The sequence below is a fragment of the Bos javanicus genome, chromosome 14, assembly GCF_032452875.1.
Source record: "Bos javanicus breed banteng chromosome 14, ARS-OSU_banteng_1.0, whole genome shotgun sequence".
Taxonomy (NCBI): domain Eukaryota; kingdom Metazoa; phylum Chordata; class Mammalia; order Artiodactyla; family Bovidae; genus Bos; species Bos javanicus.
In genome coordinates this window covers 64,375,342-64,398,568 of record NC_083881.1, presented here as the reverse complement: position 1 = coordinate 64,398,568, position 23,227 = coordinate 64,375,342, and the positions used below count along the sequence as shown (strand labels likewise).

The following is a 23,227-nucleotide window of genomic DNA, read 5'->3' as shown; positions in this document are numbered from 1 at the left end:
AATCTTGTTTGGGACTCCTCATCCAAGTTGCTTCCCTGGAGACGGTGGTTTACGAGCCATATCCCACACCCAGACAATGAGTGTAGCCAAAGAGTTGCTCAAGCTGGTGGACATGGATTTGTTAGCCAGCTGTAGCACACACCACTGCTCTATGAAGCTGCTGGAGGAGTTTCTGTTTGAGATGTCCAAAAAGACAGTTCACAGCCAAAGGTGCTGACAGCTTGAAGGAAAGAGGGAGGGGAGATCTTTGGAAGGAAAATGGCCCCAAGTCTTTGCCTTCACATACAACAGATATTTCTGTCTGCTGGCAACTGATGTATCCTTGTAGTAGTATACAAGGCAATCACCTGAAAAATATATGCATATACTGCTGTAGAGTTTCATCATTATTTTGAAATAATTGAAACTTTATTGACTTCTAAATTTGTTTATCCTAACAATTTTTAACATTATATTTGTCATGAAAAGAGGGGGTTCTATTAAGTTTAAATTTCATTTTCAACTTCTGCAGTCTTGAATGGCTGTTTAAAAAGTCTAAAAAATTTTACTACCTATTGGGAGATAGTTTCTCACCAATTGAGACTATACAAGAATAGTAAAAGATCGAACGTTAAAAGTCTTGATTAGAAATTACATATAGTTATTTCAAGCATAAGACCTAATATTAAAAAGTTACATACATTCAAAAAGGAAATTAACAATTCCATTTATAATAGTAGGGAAAATAATGACAACCAAGAAGGCAAAGACTTGTACACTGAACTAAAAAACTGCCGAAAGAAATTAGAGAAGATATAAATAAAAGGAAATACATGCCATGTTCAAGGATTGAAAGACCATATTGCTAAGATGACAATATTACCCAAAGCAATCTACAAATTTAAATACATTCTCCATCAAAATCCCAATGCCTTTTTTTTGCAGAAATGAAAAACTCATCCTAAAATTCACAAGGAATTTCAAGGGACCTGGAATAGCCAAAATAATATTGAAAAAGAACAAAAACTGAAGAATCCATATATCCTAATTTCAAAACTTATGACAAAATTACAATAATGAAAACAAAGCGGTGCTGGCATAAAGACCGACATACAGACCACTGGAATAGAATAGAGTCCAGAAATAAATCCTCTCTTAAATGGTCACATAATTTTCAACAAGGGTGCCAAGACAATTCAGCAGAGAAAGGACATTCTTTTCAACAAATGGTGCTAGGAAAACTGGATACCCACATGCCAAAAAATGAAGTTGGACCCTCTCTTTATAACATATACAAAAATTAACTCAAAATGGATCAAAGACCTAAAACATAAGACTAAAACATAAAATACTCAGAGAAGACATAAGGATAAATCTTCATGACTTTGGATTGGCAATAGATTCTTAAATGTGACATCTAAAGCATGAGCCAAAAAGAAAAAGAAATTATTTTTCATGAAAATTAATAACTTGTGAATCAAAGGGCCCTACTAGGAAAGTGAAAGATAACCTACAGAACGTGAGAAGATATTTGCAAAGCATATATCTGATAAGCATTTACCATTCAAAATATATATAAAGAATTCTAAAAACTCAGAAAGAAAAATATAAACAACCCCAAGTTTTTTAAACAGGCAAAAAACTTTAACATTTCTCCAGAGAAGATATACAAATGGTCAATAAGCACATGAAAAGATACTCAACATCAGCAGCAACAAGATATCACTTCACATCTACTAGGATGGCTACAATTAAAAAAAAAAAATGAAAAATAACAAGTGCTGGTGAGAATGCAGAGAAATTGGAATCTTTGTACATTGCTGGTAGCAATGTGAAATGGTACAGCCACCATTCCTCAAAAAGTTAAACATATATAATTACCATTACAATCCAGCAATCATTTCTGGGTATATACCCAAAAGAACAGAAAGCAGGACTCAAACAGGTATTTGTTGTACACCTGTGTGCATAGTACCATTATTTACAGCTGCCAAAAGATGGAGACAAGTCAAATGCCTATTGATATATGAAAGGATAAACAAAATACGGTATGTACATATAATGGAATATTATTCAGCCTTGAAAAGGAATGAAATTCTGATACATGAAACAACATTAATGATCCCTGAAAACGTCATGCTAAATGAAATGAGCCAAACACAAAAGGGCAAATACTGCATTATTCCACTTATATGAGTTACCTAGAATAGTCAAGGGCTTCCCAGGTGGCCCTAGTGGTAAAGAATCTGCCTGCTAATGTGGGAGGACATGAGATGTGGGTTCAATCCCTGGGTTGGGAAGATCCCCTAGAAGTGGACCTGGCAACTCACTCCAGTACTGTAGCCTGGAGAATCCCATGGACAGAGGAGCCTGATGGGCTACAGCCCATAGTGTCACAGTCAGACATGACCGAAGCAACTTAGCCTGCACACACAGAATAGTCAAATTTATAAAGACAGGATGTAGAACAACGGTAACTGAAGGCTGGAAGAGGGGTAACAGGAAGTCACTATTTAATGGGTTCAGTTCAGGTCAGTTCAGTCGCTGAGTCATGTCCAACTCTTTGTGATACCATGAACTGAAGCACGCCAGGCTTCCCTGTCCATCACCAGCTCCGGGACCCTGCTCAAACTCATGTTCATTGGGTCAGTGATGCCATCCAACCATCTCATCCTCTGTCATCCCCTTCTCCTCCTGCCTTCAATCTTTCCCAGCATCAAGGTCTTTCCAAATGAGTCACTTCTTCACATCAGGTGGCCAAAGTACTGGAGTGTCAGCTTCAGCATCAGTAATTCCAATGAATATTCTGGACTGATTTCCTTTAGGATGGACTGGTTTCATCTCATTGCTGTCCAAGGGACTCTCAAGAGTCTTCTCCAACACCACAGTTCACAAGCATCAATTCTTCAGCACTCAGCTTTCTTTATAGTCCAACTCTCACATCCATACATGACTACTGGAAAAAACCAAAGCTTTGACTTAGATGGACCTTTGTTGGCAAAGTAATGTCTCTGCTTTTTAATACGTGTCTAGGTTGGTCACAGCTTTCTTCCAAGGAGCAAACATCTTTTTATTTCATGGCTGCAGTCACCATCTGCAGTGATTTTGGAGCGCAAAAATATAAAGTCTCTCACTGTTTCCACTGTTTCCCCATCTATTTGCCATAAAGTGATGGGACCAAATGCCATGATCTTAGTTTTCTTTATGTTGAGTTTTAAGCCAATTATTTCACTCTCCTCTTTCACTTTCATCAAGAGGCTCTTTAGCTCCTCTTTGCCTTCTGCCACAAGGATAGTGTCATCTGCATATCTAATGTTATTGCTTTTTCTTCCAGCAATCTTGATTCCAGCTTGCTTCATCCAGCCCAGCATTTCACATGATGTACTCTGCATATAAGTTAAATAAGAAGGGTGACAACATACAGCCTGGATGCACTCCTTTCCAGCTTTGAAACCAGTCTGTTGTTCCATGTCCAGTCCTAACTGTTGCTTTTTGACCTGCATACAGATTTCTCAGGAGGCAGGTCAGATGGTCTGGTATTCCCACCTCTTTAAGAATTTTCCACAGTTTGTTGTGATCCACACAGTCAAAGGCTTTGGCATAGTCAATAAAGCAGAAGTAGATGTTTTTCTGGAACTCTCTTGCTTTTTCAATGATCCAATAGATATTGGCAATTTGATCTCTGGTTCCTCTGCCTTTTCAATTTGGGATGATGAAAAAGTTCTGGAGATGGATAGTGGTGATGGATGCACAAGGTGAATGTGGCTTATTGCCACTGAAATCATACACTTAAATACGGTTAAAATGGTAAGTTTATGTGCATTTTCCACAATAAAAAAGTTAGAAAGTGAAAGTGTTAGTCGCTCAGTTGTTTCCAACTCTTTGTGACCCCATGGACTGTAGCCCGCCAGGCTCCTCTATCCATGGAATTTTCCAAGCAATAATACCAGAGTGGGTAGCCACTCCTTTCTCCAGGGGATCTTCCCAACCCAAGGATTGAACCCAGATCTCCTGCATTGGCAGGCAAATTCATTAACCATCTGAGCCACCAGAGAAGCCAAAGTTAAATATATGCCAGAATCATGCAACAACATGAGAGAATCTCAAAATCATCATGCTGAGCAAACACAGTTTTACACAAGAGAAAACCAACTGTATGATTCCATTTACATGAATTTAAATCTATAATCTATGTTACTAATCCATGGTGAAAACTAGGACAATAGTCTTTGGGGAATGTAGGAAAAATCATCTGGAAAGAGACTTGAAACGGCTTTTTAAGATTATGGAAATGTTCTATATTTGATTGAGGTTTAGATTACACAAGTGTATACACATTAAAATTTTTCAAATGGGATTCAAGTTTTCCATTTCACCGTGCATAAATTTTACACACAAAAGAACCATAAACTAATATTGAACACTAATTTTAGGGGTGATACATATCTCATCAATGTCTACAGCTTATACTCTGAAATGTATAAAAATAAAATGGATTGATGGATGAATGGTGAGATGGACAGAACAAGAAACATAAAAAAGCAAACGGAGCAAAATACTAATGACTGTGAAATCTTGGTGATGGGTATATATGTGTTTACCACACAGTTTTTTTTTCCCCTCTTGGCCACACAGTATGTGGAATCTCAGCTCCCTGACCAGGGATCGAACTCACACCCCCTGCCATCAGAAGCATGGAGTCTTAACCACTGGACTGCCAGGGAAGTCCCACCCACACAGTTCTTTTAACTTTCCTATGTGTTTAAATGTATGCATTAAAAAATGCTTTGATGGAGGGACTTATGTATAAGGAAATGATATCATGTTTCTCTGCATCTGTGGAGCTTTCCTAGCCTCCTGCGTACTAAAGGACAGATCACAAATCACTATCATCACATCTAGAATAAACCCCTGGTCATCTGATGATCTTTTGACTACTATCCTGAGATCTCATGCACTACCAGTCAGACCCCTCCAGGACCTCTGCTTCACCCTCCTGTCCAGAATGTGCTAAACCTCATCTTCCTACCTCTCCTTACCCCATTACAGTATGGATCAGTCTTCCTAGCAACACCACAATCAATACAAGAGTTCCACTTGTCTTCCAATCTCCCATCTTTTTCTAACACAAAAAAGGGTTTTGGATGAATGCAATTTGGTTCCTGCCCAGCTGTCCAGCCTCATCTCATATTACCATGCTCTAGGCATTGCACTGTTTTTTATATAGTTCTGCACCTTTGTGCATCGGAGAAGGCAATGGCACCCACTCCAGTACTCTTGCCTGGAAAATCCCATGGACGGAGGAGCCTGGTGGGCTGCAGTCCATGGGGTCGCGAAGCGTCGGACACGACTGAGCGACTTCACTTTCACTTTTTACTTTCACGCATTGGACAAGGAAACGCAACCCACTCCAGTGTTCTTGCCTGGAGAATCCCAGGGATGGGGGAGGCTGGTGGGCTGCCATCTATGGGGTCACAGAGTCAGACATGACTGAAGTGACGCAGCAGCAGCAGCAGCACCTTCGTGCATGCTGATTATTCGACTATGAAAATCTTTTTTCCTCTTATCTATCTACCCACCCCTTTTCTTCTCCAAAAGTTATAGCTTTGTTTCCCCGATCATAGCTTTCAATACTTCAGACTCTAATTTTCTGTTTAGTCTCACACTCTGGGCTGTAAACTTCTGGAAAAAAAGACCGCTTCTTATTCATTTAAAAAATTCCCAATGCTAAAAGAATCTGAAAAATAACACACGCACACAATCACACATCTATAAACATATATATACTGAGGCCCACGTGGCTCAGTGGTAAAGAATCCACCTGCCAATGCAGGAGAATGAATTTGATCTCTGGGTTGGGAAGATTTCCTAGAGGAGAAAATGACAACCCACTCCAGTACTCTTGCTTGAAAAACCCCATGAACAGAGGAGCCAGGCGGGCTACAGTCCATGAGGCTGCAAAGAGTCGGACACAACTGAGCAGCTGAGCATGCAGGCATACATATGTATAATCTGAATCATTTTGCTGTACTCCTAAAACTGACATAATATTTTGAATCAACCATACTTCAATTAAAAAACTTCCCAGTGCTTTATATAATAGATACTTACATTATTGTTAAGTAAATGTTGAATGATTATACCAAAGACATGAAACCTAAAGAGAAAAGACTAATAACCTAAGACTCTAATAAAACAACACTAGGGAGAGCCCCTGGAGAAGGAAACAGCAACCCACTTCAGTCTTCTTGCCTGGAAAATCCCATGGACAGAGGAGCCTGATGGGCTACATTCCATGGGATCACAAGAGTCAGACATGACTTAGTGACTAAACCACCACCTCCAATAAAATAAAAAGGAAACGTTGCCAAAAAAGGAAAACAGAAAAAGAGAACACAAGGGGAAACAAATGCCACAAAGTGGCTTGTTGAAAGTATATATTACACAGATCAAAGGCATTTCAGGAACGTAAGAGCTGAAAGTCCATTTATCAGATCCCCACTGGACTGCAAAACTGCATATGGTATTATTACTGTAGTGTATGAAGCAGGAAGCAAGTAAGAGTGGCTCAGGCAATGAAGAGCAAAAGTACGAATCTCCTTTCATTATGAAGAGTTATCATCACATATTACAATCAGCATCTACTGAGCAGTACTTTCCATTTGGTTTCTATTCTCACTCTCTTTCCTGGAGGAAACTCTGAAAGGCCCGGGGAAGATACAGGGAGCTGTCCATTCCCTTTTTATCCAATCACACAGTGCTCCATGCCGGGCTGGACGAAGCACAAGCTGGAATCAAGATTACTGGGAGAAAAATCAATAACCTCAGATACGCAGATGACCCCATGCTTATGGCAGAAAGCGAAGAGGAACTAAAAAGCCTCTTGATGAAAGTAAAGAGGAGAGTGAAAAAGTTGGCTTAAAACTCAACATTCAGAAAACTAAGATCATGGCATTCAGTCCCATTGCTTCATGGCAAATAGATGGGGAAACAATGGAAACAGTGATAGACTTTATTTTGGGGGGCTCCAAAATCACTGCTGGAGAAGGCAATGGCACCCCACTCCAGCACTCTTGCCTGGAAAATCCCATGGATGGAGGAGCCTGGTGGGCTGCAGTCCATGGGGTCGCTAAGAGTCGGACACGACTGAGTGACTTCACTTTCACTTTTCACTTTCATGCATTGGAGAAGGAAATGGCAACCCACTCCAGTATTCTTGCCTGGAGAATCCCAGGGACTGAGGAGCCTGGTGGGCTGCCGTCTATGGGGTCACACAGAGTTGGACACGACTGAAGCGACTTAGCAGCAGCAGCAAAATCACTGCAGATGGTGACTGCGGCCATGAAATTAAAAGATGCTTGCTCCTTGGAAGAAAAGCTATGACCAACCTAGACAGCATATTAAAAAGCAGAGACATTACTTTGCCAACAAAGGTCCATCTAGTCAAGGCTATGGTTTTTCCAGTAGTCATGTATGGATGTGAGAGTTGGACCATAAAGAAAGCTGAGTGCCAAAGAATCGATGTTTTTGAACTGTGGTGTTGGAGAAGACTCTTGAGAGTCCCTTGGACAGCAATGAGATGAAACCAGTCCATCCTAAAGGAAATCAGTCCTGAATATTCACTGGAATGACTGATGCTAAAGCTGAAACTCCAATACTTTGGCCACCTGACGCAAAGAGGCAGCTCATTGGAAAAGACCCTGATGCTGGGAAAGATTGAAGGTGGGAGGAGAAGGGGATGACAGAGGATGAGATGGCTGGATGGCATCACCCACTTGATCGACAGGAGGTTGAACAAGCTCCAGGAGTTGGTTGAGCAAGCTCCAGGAGTTGGTGATGGACAGGGAGGCCTGGCGTGCTGCAGTCCATGGGGTCGCAGAGTTGGACACGACTGAGCAACTGAACTGAACTGTCTAAAAAGCCAAGTAGGACTTTTTCAGTGAATTCATTGGCTTGGGTTCAGTCGATTCATTTGGCCAAACACCTTATGGCTTTCCTCCTGTACTAAAGTCCTGGATACAACATGATACCCTAATGTAAAAAAGTGTATTTTATACTCTTTATCATCTTTCCTCCCATGCTACACCTTATGACTGAGTGGCTAAGTACAGTATACACCTTACCTATGATTAAAAGTTTCTTTTAATGCACTTTTTGTTCAAAATGCACACAAACATAAACTGCTTATCGTTGTATTGTTTCCTATTAAAGGTCACCTCTCCAACTAGAAGGCATACAACTTTGGGGAACAGTGATGGACAGTGTGTGTCCCCAGGAGTGCTTAATACAATGATAAGTGCGATTACTTGCTTAACAATATACTTGTTGACTAATGTATTGATGGAACTTCTAAAGCAGTTTCCGTGGTTTCAAAAAGCATTAGAGAATTTGGTTCCAACCCGAGAACTGGACTCCGCAGAGACGGAAGAATTCCAAACAGCCTAACACTCTCCAAAGGACCTCCAGGACCGTCTGGGTTTCCAAATGACTTGTTGGAGACACTTCTGGTACCTCGCTTGGCACCCTGCATCCACCTGCTCCTGTCCTCCACCTCCGTGGACTGCCAACAGCGTGCCACCCAAGTGTGCTCTCACACTCCCCCAACCCACTGATGTGCAATCAACTCTATTCACAATCTGAAAGGTAAACACCATGTGGTCATTAATGTTCATATAATTAGACACTCTTGCTCACAAGGACTGGAGCACATGCGTCTTTTTTGCATATTACCTGAGAATAATGAGAATATCCTCGGGCTTGGGACATGCTCTGTGTTTATAATAAACTCATTCACTCTATACAAATAACAGAAAATGAATTTGAACAGCCTAAAATTAGCTGAAAATCAATACTACTTTTAACAACCAAAATATAAAAAATACCACATGAAACTAGTGTCTCTTAATTTTATTCACTGTATGCAATGTGCAGGTGACTGAATCACAGTATGAGCTCTATAGGAGCTCACAAATTTGTTAAGAAATTGCAAAATTTACAAAGTTAAAATATATGCAAAGCGATGTCTGACAAGAAAAAAAAGTTGTTCTAAATGTTATTCTCTCCACTGAAGACAGAGGCCTCATGTAAAGGTTAAAATATTTTGCAGACATACTTAACAGCATCATCGACTGAGAAAACGCAATAAGAATAAAGTTCCTGTAAATAGGGACCTCTTTATTTTAGTATAGGACTCTGCTGCCAATAATGGAAAACCAAAATAATACTATTTAAATAACATAGAGGTTTACGTCTCTCGTGTAATTAATTATAAGCAGTGCAGAACCAGCACAGTGGCGTCCCAACCTATCAGGAGCCCAGGTCTCTTGGGTCTTGTGGCTCTGCCATTCTGACCATGCCACTTCTGCCTCATGATCTAAGATGATTGCTTCAGCTCCAGGATCACACCCTCCTTCCAGCCAGCAAGAAAGAGAACAAAGGGCATGTTCTCTCCCTTTACATTTATCTGAGTGTCAGAGTCAGAATGACCCAGGTTCTAGCTGTGGTCTGACCGGTTTTACCAGCTGTGTGACCCAGGGGGTGGTTATTCCATCTCTGTAAACATCAGCTTTCCAGAAGCAGGACACAGTGCTTCTGCTTAAACTTCATTAATCAAAACTTGGTTATAAAACTTGGTTCTGGCAAAGGAAGCCAGAAAACGTTGCTAATTATTTTGGAGAGTAATATGTCTTGTAGGTACCGTGGAAAATGGTGGAATGGGAAACCAGAGATCTCAGTCACACAATTCCTTTCTAAAAATATTAATGAGAAAAAAATACTCTTACACTTTGGGGAAAGAGAGAGAAATATTATGTGCAAGACATACGGATTCTTTCATCTATAGATAATGCTTGGTGAGCCGATGAATTTGAGGATCTGGTTACAAACTGGACATGACTGAAAGCTGCACAGGGCTCAGAGGCAATCTGGATGATTTTAGGCTGGCAAGATTTCATGGAGATGAGCTGGACCTGGAAGAATGCCCAAGATTGTGAAATGGATGGGGGAGAGCAACTGAGACAAAACTCAACAGTAAAGCCAAGGAGGCAAGCAGCACAGTTTGGCTGGAGCAGAGGGCATGTGGAAGCATTTTATAAACCAAAGACACTTTGAACATTGTCTTCATCACATAGACAGTATTGGGAGATAAGGTTAAAGAAGGTTGAAAAGTTGCAGAAAAGATTCTGCACGCTAAAGGGAGGCTTCTGACATTCCAACTCTGCCAGTTACTACAAGTGTGGCCCCAAGCCAAGTCAGTGAGCCTCTGTGAACACCGACATCCTCATCTGTGAGAGGTGAGTGTTAGTCACTACCGAACAAGGTTGTTCTGAGGTTTAAATACCACCATGCAGTCAGCATTCAGTAAACAGTAGGTTAAAAAGAAAGCTCTGAGCAATTGAGTAACATAGCAATTTCTTATAGAGTTAATAGCAATTTGATAGCCAAGGTAGCAGAGATGCGAGAAGGAAAAAGCCTAAAGGTAGAGCAAAGTCATAGCAAGAAATTCAGGTTGCACACAGGAGTTGGCTCTTTGTGCCTCAGGCAAAGAAAAACTGCAGTTGGCAGAGGGAACACTGGAGGCAGTGATATCAGCTAGGATTACTGCCAAAGTCTGTGCTCAGGGATGAGGGCCTGAATAAGACAGTAGCTGTGAGGATGGAGAAAAAGATTTGGCTATGAAAGGAATTTGGGAAATGACTACAGGTGGGAGGTGAAGAAAAGGGAAGAAAGGTTCTGACGTGAGTGTTTGAATGGCCAGTGGCACCATTACCTGAAATAAGAAGAGGAAAAAAGACAGAATAGGTGGTGATTAGTTCACTTCACACTACGGAAGTGATGCAGGGACATCTAGATGATGAAGTCACCCAGTAACCCAGTAGACATAGAGTTCTGACATCATAAGAGGAGTGTAGACGAGAGGTGTGTAGGTTTAGGAGTCCTGTGAAATAAGGGTGGTGGAAGCCATAGGAGAAGAGGAGTTCTCCCAGAGAATCCTGAAGAAGGTCTATACTTTGATGGGTAAGAAAAAAGAGAAGCCAGGAAGGGAGGACATGAGAGATAGGAGAACTGGGAGACAGTGGAATTAAAAAAAAAAAAAATCAAGAGAAAGAGGAATGGCTAACAGAATTTTCAAGATGGCCTCATTAAACTGCCATAAGCTGGGGAAAGACGTGGAGAGGTCAGCAGGCAATTCAAATGTTGAGGGTAATGCCTGTGAGAGACTTTGTGCTGGAGTTGTATGGGAAAAGGTTATTTCAAAAAAATGCTTACCTCTTGCCTGCGTGAAGAATAGTTCAGGAAGCAGCTTAAAGAAATCTGCTACTACCCAGAGTGATGCCAAGGCAACAGGAAAATTGTTGGAGTTTCTGGCACACTATTTGTGCCTCCCTCAGTGATGGACCAAAGATCTGGAAAGTGCTAGCAGACGCAAGGTAGCAGAGAGCCTCTACTCTCAGCCCCTACTAGACTATGAACTTTCTGAGACTTATCCTTAGCATCTAGCACCACACTTCAATATAGAGGCACTCATGTTTGCTGAGTAAAAAGCCAAAAGCAAATAAGAGAAGTGACCAACAAGAGAATAAAGTGCTGTAGGACATAAGCAAATAATGTAGAGAAGTCGTTAGAACTCTTGGAATCAAGCCTCTGTATGTAGAGAAGTCCTTAGAACTCTTGGAATCAAGCCTCTGTATGAATGAGGCTTTGCTGCCTCCCATCTTAATGCATTACCTGGGACAAGTTCCTTAAATACACAGAGGGAATCACAGTAGAACCCGCTAGTCTAGAAACAGCACTCACCTAAATGACAACAGATATAACGTACTTGGCCAAGTAGTTATTACCCCTCAACTCTCCAGAAGTCTGAGCTGAGACTATCTGGTACATTTTCAAAAGAACTATAACTGTAAATAGACCTTGTGTTAGTCAATGCCACCTACTAAGGTTTACTGTAACCAGGAACTGCTCAGCCCCAACACCATAAAACCATGGAGATGAATCTACTCTCGTGGAGTCATCAACAAACTTAGCAAAGTTGAATGAGGCCATTTATATAAAAGAACTTTTAACAATGAACAGCATCCACCATGAAAACTCAGTTGGTCCCATCTTAAAATGTACCTGTTGAAAAATAAATTATTGAATCCAGCACCATTGTTATGAAACCAAAGCTTATATTATAACTCATTTGGCAAAAAGAAAGGAAAAGAAACATCATTTCTAAAAAGTGATCTATGATTTGCTATTTTTAAAAAGCCAAAAAAGAAGTAGCCCTCCAAATTCTACTTACAAATCCTTCTTCTGTAATAGTTGGTGGCTCTGAAACAAAATAAAATATTACATTATCTCACTCAAATCTGATTTCCTTTTAAAGTAAATGAAATAATTTGAGGCAGTACTCAGCCCTGCGTTATACGTGGGCAAGCTCAGTAAAACTCTTGGCCCTCTGTTCGCTCTCTGCACATGGATTGAATTTGAAGTTGGAATTCAAGGTGGAAGTGGGGAGAAAAGGCCTCTGGAATCCAGCTTGGTCACTAATCGACTGCGACCCCCAGAGTCAACCTTAATAGATGGAGGCCTCCATGACTCCCGCTGCAAAACGGAGAATTAAGCAAGATAAAATAAGACGGTGCCAACGAGGCACTGGAAAACGGGGGTGGCGGGTTAAATTCCTTACAAAATGCGGTGAGAGGGCTCTAGGGTCTGTGCTACCAAGGTTAGGAAGAGGGGTCGCCCGGGGGGCAAAAGGAAGCCCAGAGGCGGTGCGCGGTGGAGCCGCCCCCGGTCGCCCTACCTACCGACGGTAAGCCGCCTCTCGGGCATGCCGCCGCCCGCGCCCCGCGCCCCCGGCACCCGCGCCAGCCGTCAGGACGCCACGGGCGCGGGCCGTCGGGCCCCGGGAACGGCCGCCGACGCGGAGCGGCGCGCGCGGCCCCGGGCGGCCTGGCCGCTGTGGCCCTAGCGCGGCTCGAGTTGCTATGGAGCTGAGACAATGCGGGCGCCGAGCGGCGGCCCGTCACGCGCCTTTCGGGGGCTGGGGGGTGCTCCCCGGGCCGAGGAAGGGACGTGGGCCACCCCGGTCCGTGGGCCAGGGCCCTGCGCCGCCGCCAACGGCTTACGGGACGACGCGCGCCCCGACCCCGCCACCCCGGGGCCCTGGAGACGCGTCGCCCTGCGAACTCAAACTTGCCGGGGCCTCGTTACTATGGCGACCGCGGCTCAGGCTGGTTCTCCCCGCTCGGTCTACAGTAAGACAAGACCCGCTTCGAGCGGGTGCCGGACGTGGAGGCCATACGGGCCGGTCCTGAAAAGAGGAGGAAGACGAGCTGTCTTGGTACTAAAGGAGCTCTTGAGCGCATTCACAGTTATATGAATGCCTGTGTAAAAAGTTAAGTGTTCCCGTACTTTTAGGAACCAGATCTCCCCCCAAGTTTTTGCTCCAATCGGTTAGGGCAGCCCAGTTCTCAAGATAGCTATTAAGATATATTTTTACAATTACCAGAGGAGACATGAAAAGGAGACAGTAAACTGAGGGTGCCCAGACTGTGTGTGCCCGGAAAAGTTATGACAGAAGAGTTTAAGAGTGAAATTTGCAAAAAAGAACAGTATTTATAATTAGGGGGAAATGAGCATTTTTCACAATGTCGTGGCTCACAGTTCCTTCCCAGACCTCTCCCCCTGGATGTGCCCAAATCAAAATGTCCAAAAGGAAATTCACATTATCCCCCACTTCTTGTTTTCAAATTCCATCTTCCTCCATAAATTCTATATTCAGTAAGTGGTACCTTCATCCACTAAGTGACTCAAAGCCAGAAACACCACATTCACTCAGGCACTGGGTTCTGCCAAGTCTACCTTAAAGTGTTTCAGGAATCTGGAATGTTTTCTGTCTTGTAACAACCAGAGTCCTAGCACAGCCTGCCATTCGGACTGTTGTGAAAACTTCCTAACTTGTTTCTCAGTCATTGCTTCCAGCGAAGTTCCCCTTAAATCCATTCTCTGAGATGAAAGCAAAATTGTCCAAATGCAAATTTGACCTCCTTGAATCCTGGGGCTCCATTTTTGCCTCCTACGGCCTGCAGGCACCCCACTCCAGTACTTTTACCTAGAAAATCCCATGGACTGAGGAGCCTGGTAGGCTGCAGTCCATGGGGTCGATAGAGTCAGACACGACTGAGCGACTTCACTTTCACTTTTCACTTTCATGCATTGGAGAAGGAAATGGCAACCCACTCCAGTGTTCTTTGCCCGGAGAATCCCAGGGACGGGGAAGCCTGGTGGGCTGCCGTCTATGGGGTCACACAGAGTCGGACAAGACTGAAGCGACTTAGCAGCAGCAGCAGCAGGACCTGCAGGTATCGCAAACAAGAGTGAGAATGGGTGCTAGTCCTGCAAGAAACTATAACACCTGCTTAGTTCTATTTATTGCCTTTTCAATAGGACAAGGAAAGGACCAAAAAAAAAAAAAAAAAAGCAATAAATCACTAACTTGGCCAAACAAAATCAGCAGGCTAGATGAAGTCAAGGGAGTAAAGGAGAATGGAAAGGGGACATGTGAGGGACAAATCACCAAGGGCTTTCTTAGCCCTCGTAAGAACTCTAGCGTTCATTCTGAGTGAAATTCCAACTATAGGAGTTTTGAATAAAGAAGTACACAATTTTACTTTTATTTGAAAATGATCATTCTGAGTGCCGTGAAGAGAATGCAGATGGGCCAAGCAGTAGCAGGCAAGAGCAGGTGGCTCAGAGCAGGACCACAGCAATAACAGGTTTGAGATGGACTCAGATTCGGCATATATTTTAACAGTAGGGCTAAGAGGATTCCCTGACAAAGTGGATGTGGGAATGAAAGTAGCTGAGAATAACTTGAAGGTTTTTGCCATGAGCAGCCGAGAGGATGGAGCTGCTGTGCGTGGACGACAGGTGGTAGAGAGATTAAGAAGCCTATTAACCATCCAAGAAAGATTTTGAGTTTGCAGTTGATATAGAAGCCTGGAATTTGGGAGATATAAGTTGAAAAGTTGACATACAAACAGGCTTGTCAGGCATTTGCTTGCACTGATTGTTTTGTCACCAGGGAAGTCCTTCTCCTTTATCAGGCTCAATTTTCTCATTCTTTAATACCTTCTTGTGAGTTCCTTTCATTGGCCTCTCCTCTCCTGTATATGTAGTACAGAGTCATGTCTTAAACTCTGAGAAGGCAATGGCAACCCACTCCGGTACTCTTACCTGGAAAATCCCATGGAGGGAGGAGTCTGGTATGCTGTAGTCCATGAGGTCGCTAAGAGTCAGACACGACTGAGCGACTTCACTTTCACTTTTCACTTTCATGCATTGGAGAAGGAAATGGCATCCCACTCCAGTGTTCATGCCTGGAGAATCCCAGGGACAGAGGAGCCTGGTGGGCTGCCATCTATGGGGTCGCACAGCGACTTAGCAGCAGCAGCAGCATGCCTTAAAGGGACACAGGCTACTCTCAGTGCCACTCACCAGACAGTGAACTCCTGGGGATGAAGGCGATTCGTGTCCTTTTAACAACCTCCCCACCCAGCACCCACTACTGAGTGCCGCTGTGCTCGGTACATATTTGTTGAAATAGCTTCTCTTTATTGCAGTTATTCTTCACTGTGCCCTACTCATAGACAAGATTTGTTAATTCCTGTTTTAGACAGCTATACTGATGAGAAGCCAATAATTTGTTTTAATATTAAGTGTGACTAACACAGTGCACACACTGTGAGCCTTTAACAATAACCATAAGAGATTGATATTATCCTCAACAATTTAAGAAACTGGGACTTAGAGAGACATAAAATTTGCTCAAAGACAGAGCTTCAAAGTGTTGAATCCACCAGCTGATCCACGTCTGTCTAATTCAAAGCCTCTACCAGATTTTGCAGCCTCTCTAAAAATAATCGTCAGAGATTTTAAAAACAGCATAAGAATCATAAAAATAGTAACTTGAACCCAAATGCTTAGGTTATAAGCTATTTTAACATTCTGATGATTTTTTTCTGATAACAATTTTGAGATGTAATTCACAAATAATATTCACCTATTAAACTGTATGATTCAGTGGGTTTTAGGACATTTAGTTGTGCAACTGAAGAGGGAATTCATAGGGCCTGGACTCCATCTTAGGCCTGTCCATGCTGAACATGCTTGGCCACCTCTCCAATGGACTCTGAACTCTGTGTTTAGTGCCTATGGAAACAACAACAGAAGGATAAGACCCCCTCTAGACAGGCCATAAATTTTTCTGTACCTATTGGAGTATAACCTCAGGCTTATTGATTATTGGCCAATTGTTTAACTGTTTGAGCATATAACACGTGAATGATGGGGTTATCGGGATTGTATTTACCCTTCCTTGGTTTATGTAAGTCTCAAGGAATTTGGGGTGGTGGGTTCAGACACGTACACATGGGGTATAAAAGATTCTCACAAATGCTGGTCGGGGTCCTTGGCTAAGAGGAGACTCTGCCTTGGGCCCGCCAGTGTAATAAACTGCACTTCACTATCTGCGTTGTCCTTCTGAGTGAGTTTCCCGGAAAGCGTGGCTACAACACAACCATCACCACAATCAATTTTAGAACATTTTCATCACCTCATATCCTTTACCTCATACCCCTATTATCCCATCCCCACCCAAACCCTATGTACCCACTACCTTCTGTCTCTATGTATTAATAATTGTATCTTCTGGACATTTCATATAAATGGAATCACAGAACACACCACATGCTGGTCTTTTATGACTGGTTTCTTTCACTTAGCATAATCATGTTTCTAAGATACATCGATGTTGTGGCATGAACCAGTTCATTCCTTTGTGTTGCTGAATAATATTCAGTTGTATGGATATACTGCAATTTGTCCATTCCATCAGTTGATAGACATTTGGACTGTTTGCTTTTTAGCTATTATAAATAATGCTGCTATGCGCATTTGTGTACAAGTTTTTGTGTGGACATATGTCTTCATTTTTCTTGGATATATACCTAGGAGTGGAATTGCTGGTAATGTGGTAATTCTGTTTATTTGGCAACTCTAATTTTTAAGGAACTACAAGTCTTCCAAACTTACTGTACCATCTTATATTACCACCAGCAGTGGAGACTTCTGATTTACCACATCTTAGCACTAACATTGTTATCATCTGTCTTTTTGAGTCTAGCCATCCTACTGGGTGGGCTTCCCTGGTGGCTCAGTAGTAAAGAATCTGCCTGCCAATGCAGGAGACATAGGCTCGATCCCTGGATCAGGAAGATCTCCTGGAGAAGGAAATGCCATTCTTAGGCTACAATCCATGGGGTCCCGAGAGAATCAGACACAGTTTGGCAACTAAATAACAATCCTACTGGGTTTGAAGTGGTATCTCATTGTGGTTTTGATTTGTATTTCTCTGATTATTATATTTTACCTACTCTTAACACATTTTATTATGTTTCTGCCCTCCCCCCTCAACTAGCTAGATTTTCCAAAAAGGGCTTTTTCAATGACTGCTGCTGCTGCTAAGTCGATTCAGTCGTGTCCGACTCTGTGCGACCCCAAAGACGGCAGCCCACCAGGCTCCTCTGTCCCTGGGATTCTCCAGGCAAGAACACTGGAGTGGGTTGCCATTTCATTCTCCAATGCATGAAAGTGAAAAGTGAAAGTGAAGTCGCTCAGTTGTGTCCAACTCTTAGCGACCTCACGGACTGCAGCCTACCAGGCTCCTCCATCCACGGGATTTTCCAGGCAAGAGTACTGGAGTGGGGTGCCATTGCCGTCTATATGATTGTTGAAATCCAAGGCAGTTCAAAATCACAAGTTTATAATAAGAACTGTATCTACATAAATGGATTGTTTTTATTCTCTTCTGATTCTGAACATATACTAAGAGAATTAGAAGGGTGCGTTTGAGATAAATTTACTAAAACAGACTCTGTAGTACACCTAAAGGCAGTTTGGGGAAACCTCGGAGAGCATCTCAGATAGTCTCCCTGCAAAACAGCTAAAACTGTGATTCAACTGTGGAACAGGACAGAAGTGATATCATGTTAAAGTGCTGTAGACCAAAAAAAGTAAAAATGATGAGCTTTCCAAATATGAAGCCCAAACCAAATGTCATGAGGGCTGATCTGAACTGCAAGGATTCATTTGCTCAGAGTGAGAAATGACAGGGATTTACCCAGTGATTCTCACATGTACTGCTGGAGATCCTGAGTATATGTGTGTGTGTACACATCTCCTTGACAACCAACAGCAGATTTTTCAGGTATCCTACCTGTTTGGTGCCTGTTTACATGTATTGATCCTACCTTGGGTTTGGTGTGGTAGAGTCAAACTTAAGCCTAGTTCCAGATCTTTCTAAATGTGAACAGGAATAGCATCAAAGAATGAAATTCATATTATTATTGTGATTTTAATTTTTGATAGTAATGGAATATTTCATAGAGAGTCTGAATGTACAAATGGACCACGGCCAGATCATATATGACAACAGAACTCTTAAAACCTCTGAAGTAACCAGCCTGGGAAGCAAAGCTGCAACTTCTGCAGTAGTAGGTCCCACATGGTCAGGACTTCATGGGTAATGGCCAATTTCTCTTATTTTTACCCCCCACTTCCAACTCAGAACCAACCAGGGAAAACCAAATATGCTTCCCTAACTAGTAACATCGTGTGCCTGCTGGATCCTAGATAGCCCGATTCCAGCTCCCCCTGCCAACAAGCTCCAATCAGAGCGTACCTGAAGTCTCCCCTTCTCTCACTCTGCTGCTTTCCTGCTCCCTTGCCTGCCTTTGAGCCACTGCCATGTGCAAGTGATGGTGGCTGACTCCTTGGCTGCAACAAGCTCTGAATGAACAGCCTTTGTTTGTTCTCATTTGGGTTGTTTTCATGTATTTCCACATAGTGAAACTATATCCTTAATTTTTACATGAATCATTTTTATTCCTAAATAAATGAATCAGAATGACAGGATAATGCAAGTAGAATTGTTTTTCCTAGGAGCTGGATGGCAACTCAACACCCAATGATATGTGACACCAGCTCCAATCCCGGAAGTAACTGCGGTTGTGGCAAAGAGATCAGAAACACAGGTTATAAAATTTACACAGTCTCTTTCCATTCTCTTTTTGATAATCACTGATTCTTTCCCTTTTGTGAAATTACATATCTTGTCTGTATTGGATAACAACCCACTCCATATCACATTTAACTAGAAAACAGCACTCTTTTTTTCTATTTCTTCACATAACAGGTCATAATTTTTTGAAGAAGGAACATATTTAGTTTAATACAGTCATTAGGCAATTTCTTAACTTATCCAAGATAACTACCATCTGGACCTGCTGGTTTAGATTTATTCTAATTGTCAATATATTCCATTACATGACTTTGTTTCTTTCACAAACTGATGAGATAATTCAATTTTTTAACCCTCTCCTAAAGTTTGAAAACTCTAATATTGCTCTAGGATTTTGTAATTTTTACAGATAAAGAATACATTACTTTTACTTTTTCTCCTCCTTTTTTTCTCCCCTACTCTACTTTTCTTTAAAAATGAATTTGTTTAAGCTCCAAGGGATTTTTCGACCTCTGTGAGCCTCTCCTGTAGGCCCAGAACCTAGAACAAAGCCTGCCATGATACAGTAAATGCTCAATAAATATGTGTTAGATTAGCAAATTACATTTAATGAAGAAGTAAGGATTACATTATTGGAAGTTATAAAAAATGAGATACCACCACATCTCATCAAAAGGTCAAAATCCAAACACAGACAACACCAAATGCTGGAGAGGATGTGGAGCAACAGGAACTAACCACAAAATTGCTGGTGAGGTAGCAAAATGTTATAGCCACTTTGGGAGACTGTTTGGTGGTTTCTTATAACACTAAACATACTCTTACCATATGACCCAACAACTGTGCTCCCTGGTATTACCCAAAGGAGGTGAAAACTTGTATCCACACAAAAACCTTCACATGGATGTTTATAGCAGCATTATTCATAACTGGAAAAACTTGGAACCAACTAAGATGCCCTTCAGTAGCTAAACAGATGAATTCTGGTGCATCCAGACAGTGGATTATTATTGAGTGTTAAAAAGAAATGCAAATTGCAAAAAACTGCAAAGAATCAGACACAACTGAGCGACTAACACTACTACTAAAAAGAAATGAGCTATCAATAAAGCCACAAAGACATGTTACTAAGTAAAAAGCCAATCTGAAAAAGGTTACAGACTGTATGATTGCAATCATAGGATGTTCTAGAAAAGTCAAAACTATGTAGACAGTAAAAAGATCAGTGGCTGCTAGAGATCAGTGGCAAGAGAGATGAATAGGCAGAGCACAGAGGACCTTTAGGGCAGTGACAATACTCTGCATGATATAATGGTGGATACAAGTCATTATGGAGAAGGCAATGGCACCCCACTCCAGCACTCTTGCCTGGAAAATCCCATGGACGGAGGAGCCTGTTGGGCTGCAGTCCATGGGGTCGCTAAGAGTCAGACACGACTGAGCAACTTCACTTTCACTTTTCACTTTCATGCATTGGAGAAGGAAATGGCAACCCACTCCAGTATTCTTGCCTGGAGAATCCCAGGGACAGAAAAGCCTAGTGGGCTGCCATCTATGGGGTCGCACAGAGTCGGACACAACTTAAACGACTTAGCAGCAGCAGCACAAGTCATTATACATTTGTCCAAATGCACAGAATATACAATACCAACAGAGAACCCTAAGATACACTATCAACTTTGGGTGATCATAAAGTGTATGTAGGTTCATCAGTTACAACAAATGAACCACGCTGGTGGGGATATGGATAAATGGGGTGGCTATGAAGGTGTAGGGACAGGGAGTCTATGGGAAATCTCTGTACTTCCTCTTAATTTTGCTGTAAACCTAAAACTGCTCTTAAAAAAAGTTTGTTAAAAACAGTTGTAAAGAACTTTGGTCAAAATAAAAGATCTCTTCATTTTTCTTTAATTGAAGTATACTTAATTGACAATATCAATACTATACTTGGCTTCCTGGGTGGCTCAGATGGTAAAGAATCCTCCTGCAATGTGGGAGACCTGGGTTCTATGCCTGGGTCGAGAAAATCCCCTGGAGGGCATGGCAACCCACTCCAGTATTCTTGCCTGGAGAATCCCCATGGACAGAGGAGCCTGGCAGGCTACAGTCCATGCGGTCACAAAGAGTTGGACACGACTGAGCAACTAAGCACAAGCACAGTTAATTTACAATATCATATAAGTTTCAGGTACACAGCAAAGTGATTCAGTCATACATATATACGTGTATGTGCACAGCTGCTGCAAATGGCATTATTGCCTTCTTTTTTATGGCTGCGTAATATTCCATTTGGAGAAGGCAATGGCAACCCACTCCAGTATTCTTGCCAAGAGAATCCCATGGACAGAGGAGTCTGGCAGACTACAGTCCATAAGGTTGCAGGAGTTGGACATGACTTAGTGATTAAACCACCAATATTTCATTATACAGTGTGTGTGTGTGTGTGTGTGTGTGTGTGTGTACATATATTACTTCATACTGCCGACAAAGGTCCATCTAGTCAAATGGATGGTTTTTCCAGTAGTCGTGTATGGATGTGAGAGTTGGACCATAAAAAAAACTGAGCACTGAAGAATTGATGCTTTTGAACTGTGGTGTTAGAGAAGACTCTTGAGAGTCCCTTAGACTTCAAGGAGATCCAACCAGTCCATCCTAAAGGAAATCAACCCGAATATGCATTGGAAGGACTGATGCTGAAGCTGAACTTCCAATACTTCGGCCACTTGATGAGAAGAGCCGACTCATTAGAAAAGACCCTGATGCTGGGAAAGATTGAAGACAGGAGGAGAAGGGGACAACAGAGGACAAGATGGTTGGCTGGCATCACTGACTCAATGACATGAGTCTGACCAAACTCTGGGAGATAGTGAAGGACAGGGAAGCCTGGGGTGCTGCAGTCCATGGGGTCGCAGAGTGGAGACAACTGAGCGACAACAACTATAAACGCGCGCACATGCCACACCTTTCCACATTCTTCTCTCGATGATGCCTTGGCTTCCATAATGATGTTTGCTTCCATGCCTTGGCTATTGTAAATAGTGCCACTATGAACACCGGGGTGCCTTATTTTTCAAGTTAGAGCTTCCATCTTTTTAGGATATGTGCTCAGGAGTGGGATTACTGGCAGATCTTAATTTTTAATCTGCCAATCAGGTATTGGGCTTCCCTGGTGGCTCAGTGGTAAAGAATCGCCTTCCAATGCAGGAGACCCGTTTTCAATCCCTGGGTCAGGAAGACCCCTGGGGAAGGAAATGGCAAACCACTCCAGTATTCTTGCCTGGGAAATTCCATGAACAGAGGAGCCTGGTGGGCTGCAGTCCATGGGGTCGTGAAAGAGTTGACACACTTGGTGACTAAATAACAAAACAATCAGTGATCAGGGAAAATAAAAAGTCCATTAGCTTGAATTTCATATCTCCTTACCTTAAGCAAAAACCAACAGCAAGAGATTCTCTAATAATCAGGGAGCAGGAGAACCAAAGTTTTGCTGCCATGGGAGAGAGCTACTATTCAGGTTAGTATGAGCAGGCAGAAAGCCTGCAGTCAAACAGCCACCATTTTAGCTTCAGCCCTAAATTCACTAGTGGGGATGAACACAATTTTAAACTCCTCTAAGCCTTAGCTGAAAGAGGGGGGAAAAGAGAAAGTGTAATCGTACCACTCTCATAGCTTTGCTCTTAATATAATGAGATAATGTCCGTAAGATACATGGTTCACTTCCTGGCCAAATTAAAAATTAGCCACCAACAATAAAGATCTATAAATATTTTAAATTGAGGTCACTGTCTCAGGAGTCCAGAGCCCATTTAGTCAACATTTACTGTGTCTCTGATTATACTAGAAGACACTAGAGCACTAGAGAGCACTAAGAAAGAACAGCCCCTGCCCTTGGGATATTTACCCTCCTCAGGAAACAATTCAAAAGCACTTACAAAGTAACTTGAAAATGAGTGCAGATTATCCTCTGTATCAGCACAGAAAGAGAGAGGCAGCAGTGAACATTTTCCTGGCAGCTGAGAATAAGGGAAAGGAGGCCTCTCATGAGGGCAGCCTTGACAGCGCCTTATTTTCAACAGTGACATGGAATGCCCTCTCTCTGCGCCCCAGGGCAGCCCGTGTATATACCTAACACAGGGTGGGCACGGGAGAGGTGGAGGGAAGCCTTCTGGCAAACAGTGA

At 42.3% G+C, this 23,227-nt stretch overlaps 1 protein-coding gene across 2 annotated transcripts in view; it reads right to left on the bottom strand.

Annotated features, from left to right (window-relative positions):
- RGS22 (regulator of G protein signaling 22) overlaps positions 1–12,863 on the bottom strand; it is a 141,450-nt gene extending 128,587 nt beyond the window's left edge. For both annotated transcript variants that reach the window (XM_061438351.1, XM_061438353.1), the window contains exons 1-2: positions 12,774–12,863; positions 12,266–12,294 (exon numbers count right to left, since the gene is read on the bottom strand). In XM_061438351.1, coding sequence (XP_061294335.1) covers positions 12,266–12,294; positions 12,774–12,798 — 54 coding nt within the window. In that variant the 5' untranslated portion in view covers positions 12,799–12,863. The remainder of the gene's footprint in view (positions 1–12,265; positions 12,295–12,773) is intronic.
- Between the last annotated feature and the right edge of the window lie 10,364 nt (positions 12,864–23,227).